General features: G+C 35.0%; 1 protein-coding gene across 1 annotated transcript; it reads right to left on the bottom strand.

Moving 5' to 3' along the window:
• Positions 1 to 7062: 7062 nt before the first annotated feature.
• Positions 7063 to 16915, bottom strand: LOC107954713 (putative inactive cadmium/zinc-transporting ATPase HMA3). Its single transcript, XM_016890352.2, has 10 exons — positions 16775 to 16915; positions 16287 to 16510; positions 13409 to 13666; positions 10426 to 10523; positions 9948 to 10203; positions 9725 to 9862; positions 9305 to 9632; positions 8994 to 9193; positions 8658 to 8860; positions 7063 to 8468 (listed from the first exon to the last, which is right to left on the bottom strand). The coding sequence occupies exons 2-10, from the start codon at positions 16471 to 16473 to the stop codon at positions 7266 to 7268; spliced, it is 2871 nt and encodes a 956-aa protein (XP_016745841.2). The 5' UTR covers positions 16474 to 16510; positions 16775 to 16915; the 3' UTR covers positions 7063 to 7265.
• Between the last annotated feature and the right edge of the window lie 4085 nt (positions 16916 to 21000).

Genomic DNA, 21000 nt, shown 5'->3' on the forward strand with positions numbered 1-21000 from the left:
TAAACAAATAAATGAACGAAACTAATATTCCTAAGAAAAAAATAATTAATGATATGCAAAATATCAAATAAACGAGCAAGATAAAAAATAATATAAATGAAAACACAAATTAATAAACAAATGAAATAAATAAATAAAGTACATAATATATACATTGAACTTATGAAGAATAAAAAGACATGCACATGGATTTACATATAAAATCTAGAATTGTAAAATTTATATAGCAAAATATATAATGTATTTATGAAAATGAAGAAAAATACATAATTATACGTATATATATATAAAATAATAAGAAATAAGTATTTAATCATTTTAAAAAACATGAATATATATGTATATATATAAATATAAAAAATATAAATATAGAAAAATATAAATATAGAAAAATATTCGTTAGAAAAAAATATAAATATATATAGATATATAGATTTTTTTAAAAATTAAAATTACATATATATATAAAATAATTACATTATCAATTAATTAAAAAATAAAGAAAATAAAAAAGGGATAAATTGAACTGAAGACAAAAAAAATCTAGGGCAAATTCGTAAATAATTGAAGATCGGAGGACCATATTGAACGCGCAAAGAATACAGAGGAGCTGGAAAGGAAATTTTCCTTTCTCCTCTAAAACGGTGCCGTTCCAAGTCTGACCAAATTGAAATTGAAAAAAAATTAAAGGCGAATTTTAAAAATAAAATAAACTTAATTGTAAAAGTATTAAAAGGCGGAGGGGCTAAAAGAGGAATTTACCCCTCCGCTCAAAAACACGCGGATTCTAGGCCGAGTCGGGTCAGAGTCGGGTTGACCTCCCTAAAACAACGCCGTTTTGGGCATCTGAGGGCTCTCCAAAATGGTACCGTTTTAGTACCCTAAAAAAGCCTCTATCTTTTCAAAAAAAATTCATTTTAAACCCTATTATAAAAAAATCCTTTCAAAAAAGAGCTCTCCCCCTCAGTTCTCCGGCGTCTAGTCCGGCCATTGGCCGATCATCGGCCACCACGCCGGCTGCCGATCTCTGGCGCCGGCACCGCCGTCTGCAGTGGCCAGAAATGGGGAAAATCCCCTATTCGGTTCCTTCGGCCTCTCTAAACCCAAATCTGGGTTTGGAGTTTTCAAAATATCGACGCAAATCGCAAAGAAGGCAAGGAAACCCTTCGGTTTTTGGCCACCAATCCTCGGCGTGGCTCCCTCAAACGCTTCAGCGCCGCTTCAGAGTCCAAAGAAATGTGGTTTCTTTCGTTTTTACTTTTATATTATTCGTTTATAAAAAATAAATTAATAAATATAACAATCAAAAAATAAATAAATATTGTAAATGTCAACCTTTTTGATCGATTTTCCCTCTGTATTGAACTCTCGGTTTGCTGTGAAAATAATAACTTTTTTATTTGATTTTTCGAGTCCTCTTTACAGTATTCTTAATGGCTTTTTATAGCCATAATAAAACATATAGTATAGAAAGTAGATCTTGTTTACATCGATTTGATTCTCAATCTTTTGATTTTTCTTTCCATATACTGTTTTGTTTCTTTTCTTATCGTGCAGGTGAAGTGGGGATGCGGCTCTTGCGGATCTTGGTTACGACGCGAGTCTTACCCCAGAAACCCTAGGGTTTCTGAAACTGCTTTGGGCCCGGGATTTATTTTGGGCCTCTGTTTATTTCAGTTTGGGCCCTTATGGGCCTGTTTGTAATTGGAGTCTGTATTTATTTTTTCATATAGGCCGGGTAAAATTTAGGTGTTACATAAGTATTTATTGTTGTACTTAACTAGGTTGACTCTTAATTCTATAGAATTAAGAATTAGATTTAGCCAATGCTTTTTCTGCTGCTATTTTGTTGGAACTTAAACAGTAAAACAAAAACAAAAATAGTAGACCAAGCAAAGAAACCGAAGCGTGAACAGAATGAAAACAATTGGGAGAATGATAACTGAAAAATTCACCTTTTTTTCATTCAAAATTTGAATGAGTTACAAAGTAATGGACAGTTACCTAATGACTTAACTGCTCCCACTAATACAAGACTAAAATTTGCTTGAATTAAACACAAAAGATAGCTGACATATAAGCTATTACATCAACTCAAATCATAAACTAATCCTACTAAATTTGTGAACAAATTTCAAATGAACTAGCCAAAGTTACATAGGAACAAAATGATCAAAACATATTGTTACATTCGGTTCAGCTCCATTTCTGCACTTCAAACAGTTTTGCTGCTGGTGTTGTGCTGAACTGCTGCTGCTCTCCTGTTGCAATGTAGGCCAAAGCTTAACACTGCTCCTTAGACTATATGCAACAAACACCAATATTCCTTCTTAAAGTTTCAAATCTAGTAGCTCCTAATGGCTTGGTCAAAATATCAACCAATTGAGTTTCTAAGCTGCAATGAACAAGACTGACTTCCTTTGATTGCTCAGCCTCTCGAACAAAATGAAATTTGATCTTGAAATGTTTAGTCTTGCCATGAAAGACTGGATTTTTGGCTATGGCAACTGCTGATTGGTTATCAACCTTGATCTCAGTTGGTCCAACTTGATCTTCATTAAGGTCATATAGGAGTTTCCTGAGCCAAATGGCTTGGTTAACAGCTGTAGAAGCTGCAATGTACTCTGCTTCAGTTGTGGACTGAGCAACAGTTTGTTGCTTCTTTGAACTCCAGCAAAATACCCCTGATCCAAGTGTAAAGAAGTAACCAGACGTGCTCTTCATGTCATCAACAAAGCCAACCCAATCACTATCATAGTATCCTGCTAGCTTAAGCTCCTTTCCTTTCTCAAATTTGACTCCACAGCTTAAGGTTCTTTTGACATATCTAAAGACCCTTTTTGCTGCTTTGAAATGGACCACATCACAGCAGTGCATAAATCTTGACAAAAAGCTAACACCAAACATGATATTAGGCCCGGTTGCTATTAAATAGAGCAAGCAACCTACCAGGCTTCGATGTTCCTTCTTATCAACCCTCTCTTGATTCCCGCTACTACTCAGTTTCTCCCCTTGAGCTACAGGTGTGCTGACTGTTTTGCAATTTAGCATGCAAAATTTATTGAGAATCTTCAAAAGAAAGGCATGTTGGCTAATGAAAATTCCTTGATTAGATTGATTTACTTCAATACCAATGAAGTATGTCATGACTCCCAAGTCTGTCATATCAAGCACCTCTTACATTTGCACTTTAAATTCACTAATCAGTTCATGTTTGCTTCCAGTCACAAGTAAGTCATCCACATAGGGAGAAACAATTAGCAAGGTCTCACTTTTTGACCTCTTCACATAAAGTGTAGCCTCACTAACACTTTTTTCAAACCCGAGCCTAGACAGGTATGTGTCAATCCTGTCATACTAGGCCATTGATGCCTGCTTCAGGGCATAAAGAGCCTTTCTCAGTCTATAGACTTTGTCTTCGTCTCCTACAACTTTGAATCCATCAAGTTGCTCAATGAAAATCTCTTCCTTGAGGAAACCATTCAGAAATGCTAACTTAACATCTAACTGATGAACCTTCCATTGCTTTTGAGCAGCCAAGGCAAACAGAAGTTTAATTGTGTCTAGCCTTGCCACTGGAGTAAATATCTCCATGAAATCAATACCATATTGCTGGCTGTAGCCTTTTACCACAAGCCTCGCCTTGTGTTTGTTCAATAAGCCATCAGCATTGTACTTAGCTCTAAACACCCAGTTAACACCAATGACCTTCTTATGATCAAGTTTGTTCACCAGTTCCCATGTATCATTCTTGTGGATCATTTCCAATTCAGCTTCTATGGCCTTCTTTCAGTGCTTGTCCCTGGTAGCTTCCTCAAAGTCAAAGGGTTCAACTATTGCTACATTACATCTTTGATAAATGTCAGTAATGGTTCTAGTGCCTCTCACAGGGCATCATCAATGGCTCTATTGTTTGGTTCTTCCTCAGCAAGTTCAAGAATAAGGTCTGGCTGATCTTCTTCAATCAAGCTTGCATTTGCATCATTCCAACTCCAAACCTTCTCCTCATCAAATTTTACATCTCTGCTCACCAAAATCTTCTTTGTTAAAGGATCAAACACCCTGTAGCCCTTTTTAGTACTGTTATACCCAAAAAAGATCCCTAGAATAGCCCTGCTTTCAAGCTTGGTCCTTTTCTCCATTGGAATGTGAGCATAACACACACAGCCAAAAACTTTCAGGTGTGATACAATTGGCTTGAGTCCATGCCAAGCTTCAAAATGGGTCTTGTCCTTGATAGCATGAGTTGGCAGCTTGTTAAGCAAATACATTGAGGTATTGAGTGCCCCAGTCCAAAATTTGCTTGGCAATTTACTCTGAAATAGCAAAAACTAGCCATATCAAGCACAATTCTGTTCTTCCTCTCACATACTCCATTTTGTTGAGGAGTATACACTGTTGTTAGCTGATGGCGAATCTCAGATTCCTCACACAGTTTCTAAAACATGTAGACACATACTTAATGCCATTATCAGTTCTCAAAGCTTTCATCTTGCAACCAGACTGGTTTTCAGCTAAGGCTTTGAATTTGTTGAATGCTTCAAACACTTCAAATTTCTGCCTAAAGAAATAAATCCAGCAAAACCTGGTTAAATCATCAATGAACAAAACAAAATACTTATTGTCATTTAGAGAATGAGTCTTCATTGGATCACAAATATCAGAATGAACCAATTCAAGCTTTTCTCGAGCTGTCCATGCACTGTTAGTTAAAAAAAGTAATCTAGCCTACTTACCAAGCTGTCAGACTTCACAAACAGTGTTTCTTACCTCAACCCTGGACATGTCCTCAACCAGGTTCAGCCTATGCAGCAAGTCAAGTGATCTATGGTTAACATGGCCAAGCCTTTTGTGCCATAGGTCAGCATTATCAACAAGACTAGTATAGGCTTTCTTTTCGAGTTGATTCACATCGAGCATAAAACACTTTCTGTTATTGCTACTGTGACTAACTCCTAACCAAATGAATCTTTAACAATGCATGAGCTATCCTTAAAGACCAAAGAGTACCCTTTTTCCACTAACTGACCAACACTAAGTAGATTCTGGTCTATGTCAGGAACAAAAAACACATTAGAAATGATTTTGTTACCTAAACAAGTCTTGATCACAACATCTCCTCTACCTTGAGCTTCAATCAGATTCCCATTACCAATTTTAATTTTTGCAGTAAAGCTTCTATCAAGGTTCTTGAATAGCTTCTTATCAGCTGCCATGTGGTGTGAGCAACCACTATCCACTAGCCAGTCACATCTAGCTTTACTTGTGCTAGCAAAAGCAAGAGGATGTGAAAACATGCTCCTCTTGAGCTTGAAGATCCTCAGCAGCTCGAGCTTGCTGCTGAGCAAGTTCTTTCCCTTTGCTTTTGTACACCTTCTCAACATGGTCAAACTGTTTGTAGTTTCTACAATAGATGTCTAGTCTGTACCAACAATACCTCTCCGAGTGTGTGGTTTTCTTGCAGTGAATGCATGGTGGAAACACTCTTTTACTTGTATCTCTCCTTGGTTTCTCCCTTCTGTTGAGCCAAGGCTTCTTCCCTTTCTGATTTAAACCTGAGCCTTCATTGGCCTTTGCTTGGAAAGCTCCTTCAGGATGCTCTTCCTGCCTATTGGCCCTTCTTTGCTCAACTGCATACAGAGAGTTTATCAGCTTAGACAATGAGATAGCTGACAAGTTCTCAAGTGATGAAATCTTTGACTCAAACTTTTCAGGGAGAGTGGTGATAACCTTTTCAACAACTCTACTCTCACTGAAGTTTTCTCCAAGGAGCCTAATACTGTTGGTAGTGGCCATTATTCTGTCTGAGTACTGTTTGATAGTCTTTGACTCTTTCATCTTCATATTCTCAAAATCTCTCCTGAGATTAATAACTTGTTGCTGGCTTGTTTTGTCTGACCCCATAAACTCCTCCTTCAGCTTCTCTCATGCTTGCTTGGGTGAGTCACAAGCCATTATCCTAGTGAAGATAACATCTGATACTCCGTTCTGCAAGCAGGCCATTGCTTTATGATTCTTGGAGCACTCTTTACTATGTTGCCTGATCTGAACAATGGTAGGATTGGCCCTCAATGGAGGTGGTTCAGTATAATTTTCAACCACATTCCACAAATCGTGCTCCTGAAGGTATGTTCTCATCTTAACTACCCAAATATGGTAGTTCTCTCTAGTGAACACAGGTGGTGGAGGTGGTGTGAAACTCATCCTGCTGAAACAAACCCAACAACTTCAATTTCTCTCTTCTCAATTTTTTTTTTTGGCTAAAAACAACGAACAATAGAGGCCCTTAAAGATGACAGGGTCTGATTACCATCTGTTGGAACTTAAGCAGTAAAATAAAAATAAAAGCAGTAGACCAAGCAAAAAAATCGAAGCATGAACAGAATGAAAACAATTAGGAGAATGATAACTGAAAAATTCACGTTAATTTTTCATTCAAAATTTGAATAATATATGAGTTACAAAGTAATGGGCAATAACCTAATGACTTAACTGCTCCCACTAATACAAGACTAAAATTTGCTTGAATTACACACAAAAGATAACTGACATATCAGCTATTACATCAACTCAAATCATAAATTAATCCTACTAAATTTGTGAATAAATTACAAATGAACTAGCCAAAGTTACATAGGAACAAAATGATCAAAACATATTGTTGCATTCGGTTCAGCTCCATTTCTGCACTTCAAACAGTTTTACTGCGATGTTGTGCTAAACTGCTGCTGGTCTCCTATTGCAATGCAGGCCAATGCTTAACATATTTTTGCAATATGAGATTGTCTTTCAACATGTTTTTGTTGTTAATTTTGTAAATCGATACTAAAAATATACAAACAATAGGCAACATTCTTTTATTATTATACCTAATTCTTTTTTATATGTATTATATGTGAATATAAATTTTATTATGATTTGATTAATTACTATATATAAGGCTTCTTTTCTATCCATGTGAATTAACCAAACCACTTTTGACAGTTCTTTATTGTTGCAAGGGCATGCAAGGCAGATAAGGCAATCACCATCATTTGATACAAAATAAAGCAAACCAGAAGAGAGACCAAGTCGTGACTTTCTATTGTAATATTTGAATTCAAGTTTACAAGTGAGATGAAGCAATCTTAGATATCCTCAAACTTGGGTGCATATACCATAATGATCTATGAAACGTTTTACAAATTAAAAAACGAGAAACATTCTTAACTTTAAGTACCTGTCATAATTTCCATTTATTTGTTTCTATCAAAGTTAAAACATTTCTATTCAGTGATAATTTCTGTTAAGCCAGGTCTAAATCGTCCATGCTTACCACAACATTCTTTCATATAGCTTTTGCAACAACCACCCAATTCTCTCTTCTCCACACTCGTACAACCATGCACCTCCTCTGGATTCTTTGTAATGTCTATGGCAGTGTGAGTTGGCTCGTGTGAATCAAGATGACCCGTTTGATTTAGACTCTCCAAACAACGATGTTCTACCAAGTTTTCAAAAGCTGTAAGGTTGTTACCATGGATATCAACATGGTTTTCACCACAATAAGTAGAATGACAATGATCATTTTTTGTCCCTTGTTGTTCTTTTTTCGGAGTAGATGATGAATATTGATGTAAATGGCCCTGATGGCATTGCTTTGCCCCATAGAGAGCATTGGCTTCTTTACCCAAGTCCAAACTCCCATGGCCTGAACAACATTTTCTGGGCAAATTTTGGGCCTCAATCTTGTGATTGACCAAGTGACAGCTTCTCTGGTTGCAGTACTTTGCTTCACGGATAACAAAACCATCGTGTGTCCTTCTCGAGTCTTCACATTTGTCGCTCCCGCGTGAATTTGAAGAGGAATCCGTTTTGAAAAGGCCAGAATGACATCTTGAGGCACATCTCTCGGAGCAACATGTTGGCGGCTCACATGCCTTTTGGACTTTTTTGTCTAAACTAGCATCTTGGTGCTTATGAAAAGAGTCGCAATGACTGGCTTTGGATCCATGCTTGTTTGTATGCGCTGCAACTGAAGATTTGTAACATTTTCTTCCATCTTTGTGTTTTCCTCGCAAAAGGAGCATGCTATTACAGATCACCAACAAGCATGTTCCAACATCGGCAAGAACGGCTGCCCACACAAGTGGATGACCAGCAAAGGCCAAAGCAAGAATAGCCGTCTTAGTACTGATTGACAGAATTACATTCTCAATCACTTTCCTATGAGCCTTTTTTGCCAGTTTGATAGCTTTTGGAATCTTTCTGATGTCATTTGACATGAGAACCACATGCCCTGTCTCTGTGGCAAGTGCCGAACCCGAAATGCCCATTGAGATGCCAATATCAGCTGTAGCAAGTGCAGGGGCATCATTGACACCATCTCCAATCATTGCCGTTGCCCCTTCTTTCTTAAATTCTTTGATTATTCTTGCCTTATCTTCAGGGAGAAGTTCTGCATGAACTACGTCTAGACGGTTCCCCAGCTGCAAGATATGTAATTCATGTTATCTTATCAACTAAGCAAAACGGGATATCAAATACAAGAAGATAAGAGATGAAGTCTACAAAATTTGTTTAAAAGATTTCAAACTAGTTCCTTGAGTCATCATTATTGAATTGTGAATGTCATGGCATCCTTTCCTAATAAACGGAAGCGAAAAGTCGAAGTGCACCTGTTCTTGTACATGTATGGCTACAGCTTGATTGTCTCCTGTAAGCATAGCCGCTTTTATCCTCATTGACTTAAGCTCATCGACTGCCTCTGGAACACCAGTTCGACAAGCATCTGAAAGACTGAAGATTCCAGCAGGGGTTGCTCCAGAATATACAAACCCAATGGTCTTCCCTTTCATCATATTGCCTTCTAGAGTTGGAACTGCATGTCCAAAAATTGAGAATGTTACACTTGACATGAAAGTATAACATAAAAAAATATGAAATTGATATCATAAATAAATAGATAGAAATGCAGAAACAAATAAATATGAAACTAATTACAAAGTTTTCACCTGTTCCGTGGGCTCTCACTGAAATTTTTTTGCTTCCAATGTAAATATCTCTGCCATCAACTCTCCCATAAATACCTTCCCCAGGGAAGTTTTGATAATCCTCAACCGTTTCAGGGTTGGGTTCTACTGAATGGGATCTTCCATAATCTACTAGTGCAGCTGCCATTGGATGACTTGACTTACTCTCAATGCTTGAAACCCTTTCAAAAATATTATAACTAGTATTAGTATCTAGTGGAATGAAAAACTTGATGTTGTTGTTTAACATTGACTACTGCTATCCAGTGAAGAGGCAAATATGAATAGCGTACCAATAAAGCAATGTGTCCAAGCTTATATCTTGAGAAAGAGGTTGAAAATCAGTGACAATAAATTCACCTCTCGTAAGTGTACCGGTTTTGTCAAAAGCTGTGATCCTAATTTTGGAAAGAGTTTCAAGATAGTCGCCACCCTTAACTAGAAGTCCTGACGTTGCTGCCTTTGTAAGTGCACAAAAACTTGCAACAGGCGTAGAAAGGATAAGCGAACATGGGCAAGCACTCACCAACACTACCAATGCTAAGTGAAACCAATGATGAATGTTTTTCACTCTAAGTGCAGTTGGAATCACAGCAATGGCGGCAGATACAATTATAATTGCTGCAAATAGTTTCCATAAGATGAGCAGTAGGAAAGCAAAGGCTGGATTGCAATCAAAGGAAGCTTGTAAATCTAGATGAAAATAAACCAACCTGGGGTGTAGAACTGAGCACATTTGTCTATAAATCTTTGGGTGTTAGATTTGCTGTTTTGAGCTTCCTCCACCAGCTTTGCCATTTTAGCCACTACACAGTCTTTAGCTACAGCAGTAGTTTTAACACTAATGTAACCTATAGAAAAAGCGAAACAAGCCTTGTCAGCATCAAAACTGAATGAGCTTAGAGAAAAAAGAAGAAGAAGAAAATGAGTTGCAACCATTTAGATTGATGGTGCCAGCCCAAACAGTTGAATCCTTTTCTTTGGTAACCGGAAGTGATTCACCGGTGAGGCTTTTCTCATCCACCTCACATCTCCCATCTACAACAATTCCATCAATCGGTATAGCTTCACCAGCCTTGACTGCCAGAAGAGTGTTCAACTTGACCTCATCAGCATCCACTTCTTCTCCATTCTCAGCTATGACTGCTTTTCGAGGAGTTATACTCATCAATGATGACATCACAGCACTAGCCTGAAATTGAGCGAGACACCATGCTTATACATTTCAACATTTTATTTCTAACTAAACTTATTAATGTTTTCAGCATATCAAAGCCAATTCTAAAACTGAAGAGCGAACAAGTGCCAAGGAAATAACTTACATGCAAATTTTTATATATATATATAAACTTTACATTACTACTATTTACTAAATTTATTCTTAGTGGCGTTAGAAAGGCAATTTAAAGCTAACCTTATGGCTTGCTCTTGACTCAAGCCATTCCGCAATGGTGAAGAGGAAGACTATGGTGCCAGCTTCAGTGTAGTCTTTCATTGCAACGCTCCCTATCACTGTAAAATAAATAGCAGCCACTGTTCAAGACAAATCAACACTAACCTCAATGCACCCCAGCATTTTCCTCAACACATTTTTTATTACTCTATAACCAAAAATAAAATTATTTATTTAAAAAAGAAAGTTATATTTTTTGTTTAATTATAAATTTCATCCCTCTACTTTAAGGAAACTAGGAAGTTAGTCATTTTACTTTAATTTATCGTAACTTGGTCCTCATAGTTTATGATAACTGATATATGAGTCGAATTAGTTAATTTGTTACCAAAATAATCCAAAAATTTTAAAATCTAATTTCATTTTATCCAAATTGACCCAACACAAAACTAACATGACTCATCTAATTAACAGGTTTGATACCCATATAACTTTGATTCCAACATTTGAAAACACAAATATCTTACCGAATACGTTCCGTTATAGTAACTTCTAATAATAATAATTAAGAATCAATATTTGTAACGTGCATGATAACCTGTACATATTTGAGATGAGGAAACATGATTTAAGTAGTTAGATTGGGAGAAATCATAAAATAGACCGGACAGATATAGCAACACTTTATGAAGTGTATGGTGGAACCACTCAATTAAAGGCATCCAAATTGGTATGGTTAAAATTCCGTCTCATTTCGTGGCAGTGCTCAAAGGAGGGAAAAGGCAGAACAAAAACTTATGGTTGGTTGGGGTCTCAAAAATCAACTTCTAATTGGAAACCTTAAGGGACTAAAATTGTAGTTTTCTTGAGGTTTCGTGTTCTCCATGGAAAACCATGTATGGATTCTAATCGCAACTGCAAAAATATATTTCCTTTCTCATAGATATTTCTAAATCTAATAAATTTTTTATGATAACAAATTTAATGACCACACTCGATGTTTACTATTAAAACAGGTCCAATTGCATGTCAAGCGAACCCAGTCTAACTTAGATCATTAACAACCAAAATCAAAGATGCATCGGCATTAGATAAATAATATATTTAAAATATATTTTTTTTCCTATAAGAACAGGAATGTAACGTAAGTAAAGCAAGGTTTGAATATTGTAAAGTTTGAGTTCGACTTTAAATTTAGAGTTTTATATTCCATTCAAGTTACAACTATTTTTAAGTTTAGATATAATTGGGCTACTTGAATTTGAAGCCGATTAAGTTCGTTTATTAATTTTAATATTCAAGTTTGAATTCGAGCTCGATTAAATTCGTGCATATTCAAACTCGGCTCAACAATTAAACTTAAGGTTAATAATATAATAAAATGTAGTAATTTAATTTGATAATAGAAAAATATTAAAAATATATGTTAAAAATTCAAATTTCAAAAAATTTATGAAATATTTGAGTTAAATATTACTATAATCGAATTCGACTCAATTAATAATTTAAGTTGCTCAAACTTGATTCAATAACGAAGAATCAAATTTAAATTTTCTTTAAATCAAATGAATATTTCATTTAAAGATGGAATTATTCATTTATCTTCAATTTTTTTTTAAATTATAAAAAAAAAAAGGAAAGTAGTGACTGTTCATTAAATGTAAAACTGCACCCCCCCCTATGGTAGCTTCGAGAAACAGTCTGTTTCTTCTTTTGAGTAGTTTTATTTATTTATTTTGCCTAAGCAAGTGGATATGAACTGTTTTTTTACATATCAATGGATTTTTATTTCTATTGTTCTTTTTGGAATTGTTGGTTGTCAAATCAAAGTCCTCAACGAGACTGTGAGGAAGAGGAATTAGGGTGTCCGACATATTAAAATACACCAACGTTGATCTCGTAAATCTTTTTCAATTTAAAAATTTCTTCGCAGTATGATCAAACCTGAAAATGTAATTGACCAAACCCAAAATTTTCCACCCTAAAACCACAAAAGAAATAGATGTTTTCAAAACGATCCATTTAAATTTCTAGACTTATGACTCAAATGCAAATAATTTAAGCTGATTATTGAAATTTTAAAATGCTATATAGTAAATCCAAGATTCTCATAAGAATCTTTTGATTATCTTCACAATCAATCAACTCAAAGCACCAAATTTCATGGAAAGATTTTAGAACAAGTCAAATCATTAAATTTTTATTTAATTAAATAAATTATTAAAATTCATAAATATTTAAAAATATATATTAAAAATAGGGAATATCATTTTAATAGATTAAATTAGTTTTTCTTTAATCCAATTAAATTGGTTCCAAGTAATTACGAATAAATTAGTTAATTTTTTCTCCAAATTAATATTTCAATCAATTCCACCTTATTCAAACAACAATTTAGAAAACTCATTATGTAAGTATGCATGTGTATAAAACAAGAAACATTTGGCTTTTCCTCCGACTCTACCATTTTGTTACGAAACGTGAGAAGCTTTACTTGAAAGGACGGATTGGATTTTAAAGGGTAGGACTCCACCTCAAAAGGAATACAAAGTATTGTAAACCCACTAACAAAAAGTATGAAAAAGGGAAAAAAAAGATAATCCACAAAAAAAAAAAAAGAGAAAAGAGTAAAAATTGAAGAAATCGACAATAAAGAAACAAAAGCAAAGAGAAACCACAAAGCTAACGATTTTGCTGCATTTATAGTCCATTAAACTTGTATAAAACCATTTCCAATTTTAACAAGAAATCAATATTCTTTATAAAAGCAATTGTCCCACATTTATTTTCTAAAATCCAAGGTACTATTAACTTTTCGGAAAGCACCTAAATTCCATATAAAGATACTAAAGTATCACCTTAGTCCAAGTTTAATTAAGTTGTTTCACTTCTTTGGGATTTTTTTGTTGAGAATAAATATACATATAATCCTATAAGAATATTGTAATTTTGTTTAAAGAGTTGATTGGAGGAGAAATTAAGTTTAAAATAAATGAAATATTACCTGCTATTAGGATGAGAATGTTGATATCGATCCTGAAATGTGTAATAGCTGCAAATCCCTTGAAAAGAACAGGGTAGATGCCAATAACCACAGCTCCCACAGCAAGCCATTGTAAAGGATGGTACACATACTTCAAAAATGATAACAAGAGCAACAACCCACAAACCACTGCAAAAGGGCTCGGCCATTTTTTCTGGTACTTTATCTCCCCATGTGCTCTAACATTTGCTTCCAGTCTTGCTTGATTTAGAGCCTTCACTATATAATCAAAAGATTGATATATATTAAATTATTTTTATTTGGTGGCAAAACCCTAAGAAAAAAAAGGAAAATAAATGGTGGTTCTCTACATAGGTTTTGATATAATATAGTATTCGATACGTATAGTAAGATTCACTATAAATTTTATATCTATTTTTATAGAAAATCTACTTCATCATACAAAAGTGGCAGTCCATACAAATCGATGTGTATCATTCCATACATATGATATACTTTGATACGATGAATATATATTTGATTCAATTAAAATTCGAAAGAAATCACTTGTCTAGAAATGTAATTTTAATATTTTTATTTAAAAAAAATTTAAGGTGAGTATTTGGCACATTAGCAATGTGTTTTTTTTATTCCACAAGCAGCTCTTTTTTATATATATTTTTTACTTGTCAAACATTACCCTTACTTGTAGATTCTAAAAACTCCACTATTAAATAAATTCTCAAAACTAATTCTTAAATATTTTAATGTTAAATAATGCACGATATTATACTTTTTATTCATGCTTTTGATCAATTAAATTATTTTTTTGCTTTAATTAATTTTAAAACAATTTATTTAAAATTACATAAGAAAATGAGAGAAAGGAAATGAAATTTATATAAAAAAAATGTATTACTCAAACAAGAGAATAAAAGAGAAATCAATTCCTTAACTTGCCTTGCTTTCTTTCCTCTTACCCTAATTTAAACATAGCGTAAATTAAAAAATAGCAAATCATATGCAGTATATATACGGAAGCTACACAACAAAATCAAGAGGTTACTAGCATATATCATTTATTTTTATTAACAAATATATATATATATTTATGTGAAATTGAAAATTCCTTGTGAGTTGTAATACATATTATGTAATGGTCTTAAACAAGAAAAGTTTTTCATAATTATTGTCAAAAGTTATATTGCTTTTAGCATTTAATGTTGATCTGTTTTTTTCTTTAGCAATTCTTCAGAGTTTTCTAATCATAGATAATATGTGATTAGAAGAAGTTGATATAGGATGAGAAATTTTCTTGTCTTCTTTAAAAAAGTAAAGCAGTTGTTTTTGAGAAAGTGAAACGTATAATATCATTCCGTTCCAACTCAGTTATATTACAACTTCGACCATTACTATTTAGGCTTTTAATAGAGAAAATTTGTTGGGAGATAGTAAATTATTATTCATCATGAAAATTTTAAACTTGAGACTAGAGATTATTTAATTATTATACAACGCTGATAAATACCATTATTCCACTTCTCATTACTCCCTATATAAATAATTTATTATTTAAATCTTTTTATAAAAAAGATTGATAATTTCTGAATGTCAATAAGAGTATAAGACTATCACTTTTTGAACTTTTCATTAAATTTTAATTTTAACCTATTCTATACTTCAATTTCAAAATTTTATAGATGTTCTTATTTTAATTTTAGTTTTAATTTCGGCTTTAAAAAAAACCCTTAAACATTACCACTTTATTTAAATAACTCACTTTAGGCTTTCATTTGTTTTTAACTTATATTCTAATAACTTATACCTAATTAAGTCTCTAACTTTTAATTTATATATACCTAAATAAACCTTGACCTTCCATTAGAACATAGGCTTATTAAGTAGAAATCAAATGATTAATACGTATCTAGCTGTAAAGAAAGTATTAAGGCTAGAATAAAATTTAGAGGCCCTTTTACTTTTTCTTTTATTCGGAAAAACAGGATTCAGTGTCAGTTTTTCTGTAAGATGTCATGGGGGAAAAACCAACTAAATCAAATTTTATGTAATATTTAAACTGATTTATCATTAGTATTTTATGTAATATTTAAAATATTATTTTTTAAAAGTATATATTTTCATAATTAGTGCGTGTATACAATTTTTTAAATAAATGATAGTTTGTTTGTTTTTTTCAAACAGTATACAGCGTTTTTACGAAACAATAGATTTCATCTAATAAAGACTAGTATAAAAGATTTTGAAAGACATAAATAGGCTTATTTAGTTTTTATGTCATGATTAGTTTGTTTGTTATGAATAAAATATTTTATAAATAATATCAATAAAAAGGGAGTGTAAAATAAGCAGAAATATTGGAACACAGTTACACAAGTAGAGTCCCGCAAGTCATGTGAATCACATGGCCCATCGTCCGGTTTCTCTCTCTCTTTTGCTTTCTCTTTTTTTCCAAAAAGAAAAAAGAAAGCAATTATTATAAAATAAAATAAAAACTTTTGTTTTGTTAATAAATTGTTTAATATATAGCATTGCAGACAAACTAATAAAAAGAAATCACATCTTTCTAATAAAAAAAATAAGATAAAAATTCAGGTTACAACATTGGTGAGGTAAGATTCCACTCATATTTGGCAGTTAAATTAACTCCCCTTCCAAAAGCATCACAAAAAATAAAATATTATATTTTAACCTCATATTTAAAAAAAAAAACAAAAATAAAACGTTTAAGAATTGATAAGATCACATATAAATAATAATAAGAAGAAGAAGATCAAATTGTACTTTTATATAACACAAATGTGTTAGTTATAGTTTGAAAAGAATGAATTGCTAAAATGTAAACATAAATTAAAAGAAGAAGAATTAAGTTGGGAATTACCAATTTGAAGCTGAGAAAGAAGGAGATTGTCATGAAGAACAATGACAGTTCTGGTAGGAACAATCACAGACACTTCTTTCACACCTTCAAGAGATTTCAATATGTTTTCTATCAGAGGGACCTCAGATGAGCAGCAGAGACCCAACACATCGAAGTAGCTCTTCTGCAGGTTTTTGTTTGCAACCATTTCTTTTATAATAAACTCTTCTTTACCTGTTTTAATTCTGAAAAAAAAATGATGATTCGAATTGCAGATCTTTTGGAAATGGGTATTGAAGTTTCTTAATGTGAAACAAAAAGGAGAAGCAAAATTTTGACCAATGAAATAAGAAGAGAAGAGAAAAGAAAGCTCATGAAATGAAAGCCACAAACTTACTAAGGAAGGAAGAGAAGAAACTGAAACGATGAAATATATATATATATATATACAAATACATTTCTTTATATTTCTAGTTGAAAGGAAGAGTTTTTGGAGTTAGAAAAATTACCTTTGAAATGCAAAGGAAAAATGGGTTGGGGAGAGGAGAAGAGAGAGAGGTATAAGAAGAGAGGTTGGGAGTAGGATGGTTTAAGTAGAGATCGTTGGGTACCCTTGGTGGGAGGGGAACCACCGTTTTGGGCCAAATTATTAATAAAAGCCCCTTTTTTTTCTAATTACGGAAATGGGCTGGTTTTTTAATTATTTACCGGAATGAGCCATTTTCCGCGAAATCGCGGCCACATCAGAGCGATATCGGGGAACTTGACAGGAGATCGCGTCCACGTCAGCGCGACCTGCCGACGTGGAAGGAAATCGCGTCCTTCAGGAAGCGATTTCCTTCCACGTCAGCAAGTCGCGCTGACGTGGACGCGATTTGAAACGCGCGTGAACAGTGCACAACGGTCAAAAAATTGACCGTTGCCCCCCCCCAACGGTAATTTTTTTTTAAACTATATAAACCCCCCCATCCCTTTTATTTTCACAAACAAATTCTCTTAATTTCTTCAAAATTTCTCTCAATTCCCTTCAAAAGTTCTCTCAATTTCCTTCCAAAATTATCTCAAACTCTCAAATTCCTTCCAAAATCCTCTCAAATTCCTTCAAAAAATCTCCAAATCCATATTAAATTTATTTTTCCATTAAATTTCATTTTTTTAAGAAAATTATACAATTTTTTATTTTTTTAAAATAATTTTAAAATTTTTAAAATTTTCAACAATGGCCGGATCATTGATTCGTCTTGATAAGAATCACATATCGGTGGAGCAAATGAACATGGTAAGTATTAAATTTAAATTTTAAATTTTATTTAAGCTATTTTTATTTATGTATTTTTAGATATTTATTAATTTATTTTTTGTTATAAAAGGATAAAGATCGCGTATTGGAATGCAATATTCGGAATATGCATGCTCCTCCATCACCGTTAGTAGAGAACTACCTCCGGGAAGCGGGATTTTGGCACGTGGCGACGGTAGGCCGGGGATGCAAGTTGGAGCCGAAACTGATCAGTGCGTTGATCGAGAGGTGGAGACCCGAGACGCACACATTTCATCTTCCATGTGGAGAGTGCACTATCACTCTAGAAGATGTCCATCTGCATTTGGGATTGCCGGTGGACGGGCACCCAGTGACCGGGTCTGCCCAATCTAGCAATTGGGAGGCGGTGTGCTACGAGCTTTTGGGCGCCGTTCCGGATAAAATGGATGGAGGTAAGGTGGAGATGGGCTGGTTACGTGCGACCTTCCCCGATCTGAATGAAAATTCAACCGAAATTGAAAGAATCCGATATGTTCGAGCATACATTCTTCAAATAATTGGAGGCTATCTTATGGCGGACACGTCACGGAGCCGTGTACATCTAAGGTGACTGCTAAAACTCGTTGATTTTAGAGGAGCCGGCGAATTTAGTTGGGGGTCTGCCGTCTTGGCAACATTATATCGGGAGATGTGCGGGGCGACCAAACCGAGGAGAGCAAAAATCGGAGGATGCCTGTCACTACTGCAATCATGGGCACGGTTTCGCTTTCCATTTCTACGTCCTCGAGTGAACCACCCATATACATTCCCACTCGTAACAAGGTAAATTTTATATTACATTTTGAAATTGTTATGTAGACTTTGTAAGAATAAAAGTATGCTAAAAATTTATTTAATTAGGTGGAACCATCCGGCGAGTTATCGTGGATTACCGTCTGAACTTGAAGATATACGGCTTTTATTGGACCAACGGTCGGAAGCAGAAGTAAGTATTATTGCAAATAGATATTTCCATAGATTCGCTAGTGGATTGATATTTAGTATTATGTATATAAGTAATATTTCTATCATGTTCATGTAGTTTCAATGGACACCATACGAGGATCCGGTAATCCGGGCAGTAATCCCAGAAGAGTTTTTACAAAACCCTAACTCTTGGCACATGAAAGTGGTGTTGATCAACTACGCAACTGTGGAGCCCCACCAGACAGACAGAGTCCTACGACAGTTTGGATGTAGAAAACCGATCCCTGCGGACCCTGAGGTGTTTGACGAGCACCACAAAATCGACCTTCGGCTATTAGGTACGGATTGGCCTAGATACTGGTCAGAGTACACAGAAATGTGGGAAAATCGGCATGAGTATCTACCTACTCAGGAACAAATCATCGTTCCCGAGTTAGCGTGCATTCCAGAATACATGCCATGGTTTAGGATCCATGGGAAGCCGTATTTACTTACGCCAGAGGAGAGGTGGCGGCAAATACGAGTCGAAAGGGAAAGGCGCGGGCCTCTAAATCCAAGGGGACAAGAGTACGAGGGCAGCCCATCAACGAGGCCCAGACATTCAGCCGGCTCATCATCAGCGGCCATGGAAGCACCGTCCCCAACGAGAGCTCCGACGCAGTCACCTGATGCAGCAATTCAACAGATGATACCAACGGAATCGCCTTTCCCTATGATGCCAGGTATGTTTCCTAGCCCTTATATGTACCCTAACCCGTACATGTATCCTTTTCCCAATCCTATGGCAGGTTGGAGCTAAATGCCCGGATCAGCTCCATTTCCTGTAATGCCGAGTGGACCATCGATAACTAGGCCATCGCCGCAGGAGGGGTCGCAAGGGGGGCCGTCGGGGAGCTCTCCTTTTTACCAATCGCCAGCAACGCATGGCTTTCAAACTCTGTCGCCATTCATGATGCAAACACCTCCACATACATTATTCTTTGAAGGTGGATCATCGTCCCAAGTCCGACAAGCGGATGCCGAACCGGAAGAACAACAATCACCACCCGAGGAAGAACAACTGCCGCCGGAAGATAGAGGAAGGAGGAATCCAGCGCGTAACCGTCGACGGCCGCCATGTGGAACCGAATCCCCCGGTCATAGACATTGACTACCGTATTAACATGTATCAATACCCATGTAGACAATATAGAAGTTAATGACGATGTAATACACATAGAAATTTTTTCGAGTTTTTTTGACATTATTTGATTAAAACCCCTAAATTTAATTAAAAACCCTAACTTAATTGAATTAAAAACCCTAACCTAACCTAATTAAATTAAAACCCCTAACCTAACTTAATTTAATTAAAAACCCTAACTTAATTGAATTGAAAACCCTAACCTAATTTAATTATAAACCCTAACCCTAACTTAATTTAATTAAAAACCCTAACCTAACCTAATTTAATTATAAAGCCTAACCCTAACTTAATTTAATTATAAACCCTAAACCCTAACTTAATTTAATTAAAAACCCTAACCCTAACCTAATTTAATTATAAACCCTAACCTTAACTTAATTTAATTCAAAACCCTAACCTAACCTAATACAATTATAAACCCTAACCCTAACTTAATTTAATTATAAACCCTAAACCCTAACCCTAACATACAACAGCGGATTTGATAATCTTACTAACCATTCAAGAAATTGTAATTTTACATAATGTTATTTCGTAAACTGTTTTGACTGGTACTAACATTTAAGAAATTGTAGTAATTCGATAATTTTACTAACAATTAATACAATTATCAATTAATAATTGAATAAAAGGTAGCTTTTTCTATAATTACATTCAACTATTGCGATTAGGGCATGATCGACTTGTATGGCCTGGGTTCCTACACCATCCGCACAATTTCTGTTGACTGGCTGTTTCTCGGATATCCATATTGTTCCGTATTCTAGTGGAGCAAGGTCGACCCTTTGGCTTGCGACGCAATTCTCTATCCGGTAACAGCTTAAAAGGAGCAAGAGATACGGGCGGCCACTTACGTTCATCTGGGACCGGTGGGAAAACGTGTCTCCATACGTTGTACATGTTTTCTAATTTGTACACTTCGTCCACATAACTAAGCGGATCCAGGCGGAGTTTCTGACAGGCTGCAATAACATAAGCGCATGGATAACGAAGTGCATCGAACTTCCCACAGTCACACGTCCTGTTTCGCAAGTGTACACGATATTGCCCGCCAACAACACCTTGGTGCGGTATGTCGAACTCCGTCACGCGAAACCATAAATTGTCTCGATCGTGACACATAGCGTGCATGATAGAACTTTCATTGGCGTCGTTCCGAAGATTTTACGCCTAATTCTTTTTCGGAGTTCTGTCAAATCTATGTTTTGGCTAAATGACAGTCGCACCGTATTCTCCGACAAAAAAACAACACCATTCTCCGTGTGGCAAACCTCACCATCGTAGTAAATAACAGCACTAATACGTTCACTCATTTTGAAACT

The sequence above is a fragment of the Gossypium hirsutum genome, chromosome D08 (assembly GCF_007990345.1).
Source record: "Gossypium hirsutum isolate 1008001.06 chromosome D08, Gossypium_hirsutum_v2.1, whole genome shotgun sequence".
Taxonomy (NCBI): Eukaryota; Viridiplantae; Streptophyta; class Magnoliopsida; order Malvales; family Malvaceae; genus Gossypium; species Gossypium hirsutum.

What these genes read in the sequence shown, in the direction of transcription:
- LOC107954713 (XM_016890352.2), bottom strand. Translation starts at nt 16,473, where the DNA reads ATGGTTGCAAACAAAAACCTGCAGAAGAGCTACTTCGATGTGTTGGGT. An exon ending in CATTCTCATCCTAATAGCAG is followed by an intron (nt 10,524 to 13,408) that starts GTAATATTTCAT and finishes TTTATTTTACAG; the next exon opens with TGATAGGGAGCGTTGCAATG. An exon ending in AGTGAGAGCCCACGGAACAG is followed by an intron (nt 8,861 to 8,993) that starts GTGAAAACTTTG and finishes TTGGACATGCAG; the next exon opens with TTCCAACTCTAGAAGGCAAT.